This window comes from Neospora caninum, chromosome V (genome assembly GCF_000208865.1).
Source record: "Neospora caninum Liverpool complete genome, chromosome V".
NCBI classification, from domain to species: domain Eukaryota; phylum Apicomplexa; class Conoidasida; order Eucoccidiorida; family Sarcocystidae; genus Neospora; species Neospora caninum.
In genome coordinates, this window is record NC_018391.1 from 2564221 (window position 1) to 2575847 (window position 11627).

General features: G+C 52.8%; 1 protein-coding gene across 1 annotated transcript; it reads right to left on the reverse strand.

Moving 5' to 3' along the window:
- Window positions 1-4454: 4454 nt before the first annotated feature.
- Window positions 4455-11376, reverse strand: NCLIV_015225 (Chaperone protein dnaJ, related; the record flags this gene model as incomplete). The annotated part of the gene is made up of 9 exons (XM_003881713.1): window positions 4455-5476; window positions 5945-6080; window positions 6778-6908; window positions 7631-7752; window positions 8243-8450; window positions 8848-8940; window positions 9371-9544; window positions 10009-10177; window positions 11014-11376. 9 exons carry the CDS (start codon window positions 11374-11376, stop codon window positions 4455-4457), a joined length of 2418 nt encoding a protein of 805 aa, XP_003881762.1.
- Window positions 11377-11627: the final 251 nt, after the last annotated feature.

Sequence of the window (11627 nt, forward strand, 5' to 3'; positions counted from 1 at the left end):
ACCAAAGAACGATCAGCGAAGAATATCCTCTGTTCGCTTATCTATAAAATCGTAGAGCTGAAGAAAAGACAGCCGCGCACCACAACGGCTACAGATGAAGGTTCATACGGTACTCAGAGGGAACGGCGTTAAACGGATCCAGAGGCAGTGGGGAGGTAGTCAGGGAGGAGCCACTGACAGTAACAGGATGCTGTAGGAAACGTTACCTTAAGCATGTCTGTCGCGCCGTTGTTGAAGAAACGCTTATATTTTCCTTATTTTTTCCTAACTCTTCTGGCCAAGAACCATTGACTGTAAATCACACAAGCAAGAAGGAGGGATCTCCCGGAAGGCGTGCTGGGAATAGTAGAGCCGCGTAATTCTTGAGAGCGAAAACAATAAGCGATGTTTTGACTAAAGATAATCTGAGCATAGCACACCCCTTGCCAGCCCCGTGAAGCGTTAGATATTACTGCTTTATTTGCATATGTTCGTCGGCATAGATCGAACTTTGCTTAGGTGCTCAGACTCCAGACGTTTCATGGGCGAATTATCCTTCCACGTCCTAAATAGGGACAAGCGCATCACTGATTTTGACTCCGCAGACTCCAGGCGTCGGTTATTTGTGTACGTGTATTGAGGGACCAAGAATACTCTATACCACTGTAATATCACCTCGGGTTTCCCTTGGAGTAGTGCGCCACAGCGGAACCACAACGATAGTGTCGAGGCACAATTTCATTTTTCCGGATGCACCATGTACCAAGGCCTTCCATCCTTGCAGGCACTGTGGCTTCGTGTGTTGCTGCTTTAGGGAGTTGCTGGCTGAAGAGCAAAAGTTCGATAGTTGTGGATGAGTGGGTCTTTCCTCTCCGCTTTTGATTCTTAGTTGTTTTCACTTGCCAAACACCAGCCGTCTACGGCTCGTAAATTACCAATAACAGAGCAGCTTGGCATCACAGTCCACGGTCTCCAGAGGGGCGACAACAGCCTAAATATCTCTTTCATTCGTACTATCACAACAGCGAAGCCCTCACACTGAAGCAGGAAGGGGGCGGCATGCTACCAGAACGGCCTCGTGGTGTCGTTCCCTCGATGGGATAACGCCTCTAGTCCCGGCCTTCCTTTACCTCCTGGTACATCGAGAAACACCGGAGAGAGGCGACTGGGGGCAGCAACAGTGCATCTATGGGCCTCCCGAAGACATGCCTTGCACGAAAACGTTCTCTCAACGGTAGAATAGAACTCTGGTCCTCCAACAAAAGCAGTGATTCGATTTGAGTGGGCTGAGCCGTCTAAAAGCCCGCTGCTGAATGACTTGACGATTGCGGCTTTTTTTTTGACGAAAGGCTGAGCGGGTTTGGTGTTTAGTCGCCAGGTGATGCAACGTGAGCTCCGACGCCCACTCCACAACTCAAACGTGAGTTCGTGGCTGGAAACGTGAGCCAGAAGCAAACATTGTTTCTTAGCTGACACACGTAGATGAACATCCTGCGAAATGGCTAACTTCCGTTGTTCATCCTTCGAGCCATACTCGACGCCGGTGCGGTTGATGTGCAGGCAGAGTCAGCCACTGGCATGGCTTGTCTCAACAGCGGTGCTCGGGTGTGTTTGTCCGTGCTTTGCTGTTCCAGTTTTGAACGACGCAAGAAGCAAACTAGCCATCGGAACTCATATTTGTTGTGTACTCTCTCTAGTTTGTTGTTATGTAGCTTCCAAAAGGAGCCATAAGGAGCCGCTGCCCTCACGCATGAATCTAAGTAAGACCACAGGCGAGGGAAAAGCTAGGGTCGCGAACATTTTCTTGTGAACGTAATGCAGTAATTTTTCCTTTTTTTCCGGCACATCATGATCGAAAGCTAGGCTTGGAGATCCCCTGTGGTGATCAAAATTTTGAAGAGTGTTCTCGCTTCTCGACTGTGGCAGCGCACTCCATGTCATGGCAAGTGGGCCCCGTAGTAGTCACTACATACAGCTGCATACAGGCATCGAGCTACAGCAACATCCATTGCCATTCCCAGCCCCTTCTCTTAGCACTAAAAAACACATGAGAGAGTTTCCCCTGATGGCGCGGTTGAACTCCTGGCAATAAACCGCGGGTGGCGTCCCGATAGATCACCGCGATTGCCTCGGTGAGTAACAGATTTGTCTGGAGTACCAATGTTTGCGTTTTCTTTCTCAGGCCTGCGTTTACACCTCTACAAGGCTGACGCGCCGCAAGCTACGGGGCGTCTGTTTCAAAGAACCTCAAGAAGTTTCTGGGGCGACTTTTGCAAGCATGGTGAAGTCTGGAGTCGCTTTGATTGTTCTATTCCACGTGGCCATTACGGTGCCGCTGAATACCATAGCAGGGGAAGGAGGCGGCGTAATTCCCTCTGATCCGTGTGACCCATCAGCACAACCCTCCTCATCTAAAAGCTGCAAGACGCCCGTGAGAGATATGACACAGCCTTGGCGAAGTTCTCCCGGCGAAAATTCTGCGAAAGAACATCAGGAGGCCGGAGGATCAGGGGAAAAACACACAGAAGACAAGGAAGCGAGCCAGCCGAGGTCGAAAAGATCTGATGGAGGTGATCTACCGTACGTCTACGATGCTTCAGCAAAGCCCCTCGGAGGACTGCGCCCCGACGGTGCAGGTCCATATCCACTTTTCTACACTTCCTATCATCTCTTCGCACCCTCGCCTGCAGAAAGCCGGCATCCTGGTATTGAATATTTCGGCGAGCCTCCAGAGAGCACAGACCCAGAGTACTACGGGCTTTACCAAGACCTTGCCAGGGATGTGTTTAAGAGACGGTATGGTGAAACGCACAAGACGGATGAGCGCCAGGCCGAAATGGACGTAGAGCCAGGTGGCCACCACAGACGTCTGCGCAATTTGCAAGAGTCAGAGGAAGCGGAATAAAAAACAGATTTCTTGTAGTATCGCTGCGAAGGGACTCTCTCAGGGCAACTTGTCCATGAATCACACACAGCATGGGCGACTAGGGCTGATCGTGCCGCGAATGGGAAAAATTTTTCCGAGGACAAATTAGCCGAACGACGCTCGTTTGCTGGAAAGGCATAGCTTCACCAGGTGTGCGTTAACCGCGTAAGGGCACATAGCCGTTGTTGCGCTGACAATCATCGGTGCAAGGGCGGGCTCCTGCTGTCGCTTCAAGATTTTTTCGAGAGGCTGCGTCGCCGGACCACTGGTATGCTACATTTTTCCAAGAGAAAGGTAACGGCTGCTCATGTGCATTTCGGGAAGGACGGCAAATGCCCATTCATTGAGGCGCTTGCAGCTGTAATTAAGTTGTGGGCCAACTCACAAGGCTCCACGTAATGCGTCATGGCGCTGTTATCTGCTTTGTTGTGTGAGCCAGCTGTGCCATGATCTGAACAATCAAAGGATTTGCATAAAATGCTGCTGAGTTTGCTAATATACCTGCGAATCTGCCTGACCACGGCCCCTCGACGAGGAACTCTATCAGCTGTCCCTCGGAACCCACTACAAACGCCACGGGAACGACTGCCTCAGCTGATGTGTTGACGCAAACATATTGGCGAAGCAGCGCCAGCGGAACGTGTACGACTTTTTTATAGTTGTGCCCGCTTGAGTCATGCTTCTGTAACTTCGTCATCAAATGCCGCAGGTGTCGGTACCCACACGTACCAAGAATTGGGTGGCTACGGCTGCTCCGTTGTCAACACTCGAGCGAAAACACGATCGGCCAGCTGTGTGTTCTAACCGGTACTGCGCAGAGTACCACAAGAAGGTTTGTTCATAAGTTATATCTTGAAATATGCATATGTCAGTGGTTAGGCCACTACCCACCATTCCCAATTCATCCCAAGCAACGCCAATTCACGAGGAGACTGCGGAGCGCAGAGACAATTGCCTCACTAGAAACGCCACGAGATACACTGCCGACACAGAGTGACCACAAGAGAAAGTTGACAAGAAAATTCCAGCATCTCCCGCCACACCAATACCCCGTAGCTCTCTTCGCTCGACCACATGGGCATTTCGCGCCTCGGACTTTCGTTTGGTCCTCAAATGCTCGTTGGGAGTATACGATAATTCAGAGTAAACCGCTGAACCTACGCTACTATCCTAGCTCCAGCGCTAGTCTACCCAAGAATGCCGTTCATAGGCACTATCACTGAATTCATGCCTTTGACTCCTTTTTGCCCCCCTCCCTTAGAAGTATCGTCACATCTTGCTTTGCAGACAAATTGGAAAGCCGCACTGCGACTTCAACGTGTCGGCCATTTCGCGTTTGGTAAAACGTAGCTTGTTTCGAGCTCGTGACACTCCGTTGTTCCTGTCTTGACTCTCGACTGCGCCGGGTTCCACTGTCCAGGCGCCTTCGAGTTATTTTGGACCCTGACGGAAAAAGTGGCGAGGGACAGGGTAGAGGACCTCTGTGTCCCCAGCAGCTCTCACGTTGCACTGTCCCTCCTGCGAAAGAACATCTCGGATGTTTTCGCTCTCACTCACTTTCAAGCTCAACTACGCGTAAGATATCGACGTGGAAGCCAAACTGTCTCATTTCGAGAACGCGCTTGGTGATTTTTTCGTTCAAACCGATGATTTGTTCCTTCACGTCTTGAATTTCCACTTCCTGAAGTGGTGAAGGTTGAGAACCAGCATTCTTTTGAATCTCCGCAAGCTTTTCCTTAAGATTGTCGACTTCCTCGAGGGCCATTCCCAGGTCGTCATCCATGAACACCCTGAGATCATTCTTGATCGCGTTTTTGGCAGGACGAATCTGACTCTGTGCAAAACGCAGATCTTCTTCTTCCTGAGAGCCTGGAGTTACGCTCTCCAGAGCTTCGGTTAGTTCCGCTTTAGACGCCGTGACCAGGCTGAGTCTAGCTTTCAGAGATTCGACGTGGTCGGGTGTATCCATGGGTGCCACGTCGCCTCCCTTGGATCTGATCTGGCTCAACAGTTGTGAAGATTTTTCGTGCAGCCGTTCGACCTTGTGTCGCGAGATTAAAACGTCTATCGGCGTGAACGGACCTTTCTCAATGGCCCTCTCAGTTTCCGCCTTTATCTGCTTGCCGAGGTGGGCATACACATCCGTCAGTTGGCGAACCGTCAGCTTAAGCTCTCCCTCTTCCGTAACTCCAATAAATCCAGGCGTACGCGACGCCGTTCGCTTCAGGAAAGAGCGAAGCGTCTTGGCTTCTTCTTGGACCTCCTCTTGGGCAACTCTGTACCTCTCAATTCGCGTGAAGTCGTCGTACGCGGCGGCGACAGTTTCTAGGTAGTGGTACTGGTCAATCACATTTTGAATCTTCTGTGCCATAGGAGAAAGATCAGTTGGGCGACTGGGCTGCGTGGGGGAATCGTCGCGGTTGCCGGGCGTGGTTCCCGCTTGCTCCCCCGATGCATCTGTTCCCTCTTCTGCATGTTTTAGCTCGTTCACCACGAAGACCAAATCGACTACCGGGGCTGCTGCCGACGAAAAACTGTTCTCCTCATCAACTATTTTCTGCAGATATTCCCCTGAGATCGGCACCAACAGAGAACAAACCCAGAAATTCCAACGCACAGGGTGCAACCGGCTGTCCAAGAGAGCTTACACGCCCTTACTCGCGCCAGAACCCGGCTACCGAGAAGTAAGGAAAGACAGCGTCGCCACATTAGGCTTTCTCAAATGCATGCAGTCCCGAGTCCAGTCCGTTTGCTGTTCGTAGAATAGAGCACCGGCGAGGAGAGAGAAACAGCTTCGTTAGGGATCACGTGAAAATGTCGAGAGAATGCATATCGCACACTGGGGAAATCGATGTGAAGTAGAAGAAGGTGGCGCCTAGGTGGGAGGGATGGATTCTACATACATCGATACACACGGTGGCCCATAGACAGACTCGAAGGAATGTAAATATGAACGGATGCTGGGAGACAATTGGCTTGTGCGTGGGCCAGAACTGTTTCCAGACTGTGGTTTCTTGGGATAAGTTCTTTCATGCTCACGTTTTTTCGCGGCAAACATCTTGCGCCACTTGAATCTCTTCAGACCGACGACTGGCCCCGCGATGACCACAGACAGCAACGCCGCCAGGGCGAATCCGGTGCCGGTGAGCAAGAAACCCTGAGGCGGCAAGATTTCCTGTGAACAATGTTCAAGGCAGAAAATGGAACCTACGTCGAGCACCTTGATGCCAAACCAATTTTCAGGAGGATGATTGTGTAGCTTCGATAATGCAGACCCACTGCCGACTGCAAACCTGGGCACGGTACCGCGCCGCAGAAACACGAACGAACTCTCGAGCCACTGCAGGAGCTTCTTCCTTCCTCGGAACCGAAACAGACGCTGAAAGGTACACCGGCACTCTGGATGAACGTGTGGGGCCAACCATGTCGTTTGCCGGAGAAAAAGACTTTTTGACACGGCGGTGAAACGCACAAGCCCTTAAAAGACGCGCACACCTGCCTTGAATTGCACCGGCACGCCTAGCATCCCCTGTAGAAAACCTCCCACAGGCCTTGTCCTCACGACCACGTGTCGTAGCCGTGGCACATCCACATGAATGTGTTGAAAATATGTATGCTTATGTCTGCATCTACAATACACATGTTATGCAGAACTGAGTCCACAAGGTGAAGGAATGGATGACGCTGATGGATCTCGAAGGTCTCTACTAGGGAATGCGTTTCGGGCGGCGCAGGCATAGAGAGATTCCACGATCCGAAACATGCCTCGTGACAACTGGTTCTCTGGTAGACCGTTTCACACACCCAATCCGATGCCTCTTTCCGGCTGTTCATCGTTTTCGGCGGCTCTCAACGGGCCGCTGAATACTCACGAGCGATGAGTGGACGGACGACAGAAGATGGCTCACAAGAGCCATGGAGTACGAAGCCGCCGAAACGCCTGAGAAAATCCCGGCTTTCTTGAAGGTATTTCGCAGCAAAGGACGCTCGTCCAGCATTTCGTCTGTGAACAACACCCAGAGCAGAGGTTTTCTGTCGCTCTTTCCTCGATGCGACCAGTTCGCTGCCTGTCCCTCTACTACTGGCCTTTAGGTTCCCCTCTAGCGTCCTCCGGATGACCTGTCGCGATACCCACCTGTTTGTCTCACAGAGCACCTCTCTACCTACATCTCTGTGTGCCTTTCTGTAGGCAACCGCCTCTTCTACGTCTACCTGTATAGGAGTATCTGCCTCTCTGTCTTGATAGAGTTATGCCCCATTCGACATCACCTCCAAGAGGGTGACACAAAGACGAACTGGTGTGGAGAAGCGCCAGGTTTTGCAGCCGGCGTTTCGTTCATCTAGGATGCTTTTTCTCCGTGACCGATCGGAGACTTCAAAATCGGCGTACACCCCTGCGTCTCAGACGCCTATCATCTTCGACGCTGCCACCGAGATTGGAGTTTTTGCTTCGGACGACGCGTCGCTCTGGAAACCGGCCCCGTGCTAACTCAAAGGTGCTAAGTATACCTTGAGACCAAAACAGCAGCTGCCTGCACAACCGAGTTTCAGTTTACAGGCAGCTGCTCACGGCTGCCGGATCTGAGAATACGCAGCCCGTCGCCAGGCACGGAGGTCACTTTCGTCGTTTTTTTCGGCTCAGCAGACGCGCCTCTACACCACGAAAGACACGCCTGTTTTCTCCCGAACGTGCAAGTCCCTGTTCGCTCGGAGGAAACAACTCACTGAGATCAGTCAGCTTCGCGTCGACATCGTCACATTTCAGCTCGACTTGGCTGTGCTTGTCGACCCTGCGCAGCGTGCAGCCCTTGTTCAGCAGTTTGTGTCGAATGATCGCCGCCTCCAAACTGCAAAGTACATACACCCAGAGTCCCCCAGTTACCCACATGGAAGCTGAGAGAAAGAGAAGAGGTGAAGCTCTCGTGTGGCGACTGAAAGTCCGCCACAAGCGAGGGGGGAACTGCGTCTCAAGCAGGTAAATATCGGCAAGATCGACGTATATCTCGTCTATCCCGTCTAAAAAGGTGAGCCAGCGCAGCACCAGTTCGCTCGATACCGCTGTCGCCTGAGCGGGCTTGAGGGCGTGTCTGGACATTTGCAGCCAAATAGGGCCTCAACCGAGAGCGCAGAAAAAGCGAGGTCTGCTCGGGACTTCCGCATGCGGTGGAATGGCGAACGGGCAGGACCCGAAAAACATCGTGTCCTCCTGTTACAGGACGTGCCGCCCTAAACCATCAAACGCCGCGGCGGACTGTCCAGACAAGACACCGAGAGACCATCTAGAGGCGGTTTTGTTGTGGTTCCGAGCCTAGTCGGCAGACGTCACGACAAACGTACTGTCCGTATTTTTTGTTGTTGATTTTGATGTATCCCATGAAGGGAATAACGTCCATATTTTGTTGTTTGAAGATGCCGTCTTTCGGAGTACGCGTCACCTTCAAAGTCGCCTGCAACACGAAAAGATTTTTTTTCTTTGAGTCCGCAGAGGGGGAAACAAACGCACGGAAAACCATCACGCGCGCCTGCCAAGGCCCCTCCTTGTATTCTGTAGACAAACGCAGGAGACAGAGGACAAAGTAGCCATTCGCGACCGGAGACAGCGAGGCTCACAAAGAAAAAATCGACTGGAAAGACAGCGGGGGCAGTCGCAAGGGAAAGAAGAACCACACCGCGCAAACGCGCAACAAACAGCAAGCTGCAGGTGAAGAGTGGCGTGGGGCACATGGGGGAGCGACTGACCTCTTCAGAAAAGACCATCAAAGCGAGGAAGAAAGCGGAAAGACAAGTGCAGGCGATAGAGTAGAAGAGAGAGGGTACGCAGACAGAACGCAGAGAGAGAGCCGGAGTTTGAGGCTCTTTAAGCGGAAACACACCGTCGAAACGCAGTCTCGCGGGCAACCACTACACGGGCGATGTAAGCAAACGGCAGAGAGGGAGCTCACCAGGTACTGCGACCGGCCAGCCTCGAAGCAGTTGCAGTCGAGAACCTTTCTTCATGCAAATCGCCGTCCCCCGAAAAGTCGTGAATTCTTCCTCTGCAAACAGAGAGAGAAAGGCGCACCAGACGCGTTTAAGCTTGGGTCTCCTCCATTTGCTCTCGCATGCCAAACACAGTAACGAGACGGCATATGCACATGACAGCAAAACTCCAAAAGCACCAGAAAACAGAGACGCGAAACCGCCAGACCCATCTTCCCATTGCTGCCCTAAGGCCATCTACTGACACACGTATGTGAAACGTAAATATGGACATATATAGACATACACATAGAAACACACGTACACATTATGAACGAATGAAGATGAATACTTGGGTAGAGTCGCCTGTGGCACATTGCTTTTCGCGGTCGAGTTTGGGGCTGGAGAAGAGGCGTGCTTCGTGATGGAACAAGCGCGGAGTTGCGGAAGTGGGCCACCGACGTCGACACCACGAGCGAAGGCACGTGCATTTCGCTGCCTGCATACCCGTGGGAAAATGGCTGGTCCACATGAAGGGGTTCAGCGCCTTCAAATTGTATTCGCCCGCGAGCTCCTTGTGAAACGAGACCGCAGAAGGACTGTGGAGGTTGAAGGAGGCGTACGCTTGCCCATCGGGTTTGCGCTGAACCCGATTGAACGAGAGCAGCATGGCTCTCTGGGCTGAAACGCGACAAACAAGGAAGGGAAGAAGCCCGGAAAACGTTCACCAGAGACCGCGCTCTCCCCTTCTGGTCCACCTGAAAACGTGGGCGGGTGCGGTATGCGATGGACACCACAAATCGACTCCTTATAAGAAAAGAAATATCGCCGCCTGCGCGAAGAACAGTTCGAAGCCTAGGCCACGCGCCGCTGTCTCTTATATTACAGCTAGGCCTTTATTTGACTCGATTCGTCGTCCATCCCTACTCCTCACGCTCCACCGGGTGGCGGGCTCCCTTTCCTTACAACCGTCAGTGTGCATCTGCTTTTGCAGTTTCTCGCTTTTCTCTGCGTGCACGTGTTCTACCTCCGTCGAGCCACTGGTGCAGCCTCGCCACGCCGGCGTCTGTTGCGTTTTACGCTCCCTTCCCTGTCTCGCGTCTCTTCCCAGTTTCCCCTTATCGCTCCGAGGGTCTGGGGCGTACCTTCTTGGCAGACGGCCCCGCGTCTCGGTCGCGAGTTGTCCAATTTGATGGGCATGTCATCTGCAAAGACAACACTCGTTCGAATCGTCTTCATGCCGTGTGTGTAGTTCGCCTGCAGCATCTGTTGCATTTCTCTGTCCACTGCGGACACGGGCGCAATCGTATGTTCCTGCGAAGAAGCAAATCGGAAACAGGAGAGACTCGTCCATCGCTGGACCGTAACGGATAGAACTACCAAGGGGGGGATCCCAGGCGAAAAGGGGGAGCGGAAGAAGCTTGGCCGAGGAAGCGAGAGGAAGAAAAAGACAAGATGCAAACGGGGAGAAGGGTGGGGGCGACGAAGGCCGCAAAGGACGATGGCAGCATAGGAACTGGTGGGGGCCAAGACCGTGAAGAGGGCGGCGCGTTGTTCGAAGGGCCAGACACATGCAAAAAGGTTGCACGCCAAACAGGAGAAAAACGAGACGAAAGTGCACGCCTCATGGTCTGCTGCCTTTGGGAGGAGAGCATACACCGCCGTAACTCCTAAAGATGATGCTCGAGTTGCCGCGTATGGTCCGTCGGACGCTGAGGAGCACCCCGTGGCCTGGGTGTCTTTGTCACTTTCCCGGGGTTTGCATCCCTCTTTGCTGGGAGTGAAAAGACGCACGCTGATGGCATAGGATAGCCTTTTACCCGTCCTGCGTTCGGTTCGTTTATCGAAAACTTAGCTGCGCAGGGACAACCGGCGAGGAGCCGCTCTCCGCACAAACCGTCAGGCTGGCTTTTTCATCTGCTGAGCCCTTTTCACTGCCGGGGAGAAGGCACCGTCCTGTCTCTTTGACGCCTCCAGGTGTCGAGTTTATATCACCAGCTTCTCTGTCTCTCTTCGCTGCTTTGTCAGATGTTCCTGTCAGCGGCCTTTGCCCCGGGACATTTGCCCCCCCCCCCTTTTACGGTAGACGTCCCGAAAACAGAAGCTGTAGCGTCTTTGTATTCCACGTCTCTCAAACGACTGGGGCTTACCTGCATCGTGACGTTCGCAATCTGGAAAGGGAGGTGGTCACTGAGCGCGTCAACGTCAGCTGGTGTCGCTGAGAGCAGGACCGTCGTCTCGGGAGAAAGCCGGTTCCAGTCAATGTATTCCTTCTTCTTCCGGTTGGGGAGCTTCGCTCGGATCAGGGCCAAGCGTTTTTCTTCCTCTGCCTCTTGTCGCACCTTCTCTTTCTTCCTTTCTTCTTCCGACTTGGCATCCCTGTGCGCCAGACTGAACTCAATGGGCTCAGTCAGAACCAGCAAGGAAAGAAGAGACAGAAGCGCGCCGAGCACGAGCTTCCCGCCTCCGCCGTTCATGGGGGAGGCACCTCTGGTGTATCCGCTGCTCGCCATGACGCCAGAGAGGCGCAGCCTCGCCTCAGAACAGAAAGCGTAAACAACGGGGAAAAGCCGCGGAAACAGACAACCGAGATTCCGAAACTTGATGCCTACTTCGAAGCTACTACCCCAAGCTTTTTTGGGCCGTCGATCCGACGCAACAAACGCCAGTGGCTGATCGACCGCAATGACGTGGGTGCACACCGCGGTCGAGCTAGAACAGAAGCCAGTGGGTTTCACATTAGTGAGGATGGGATGCTTTGTAC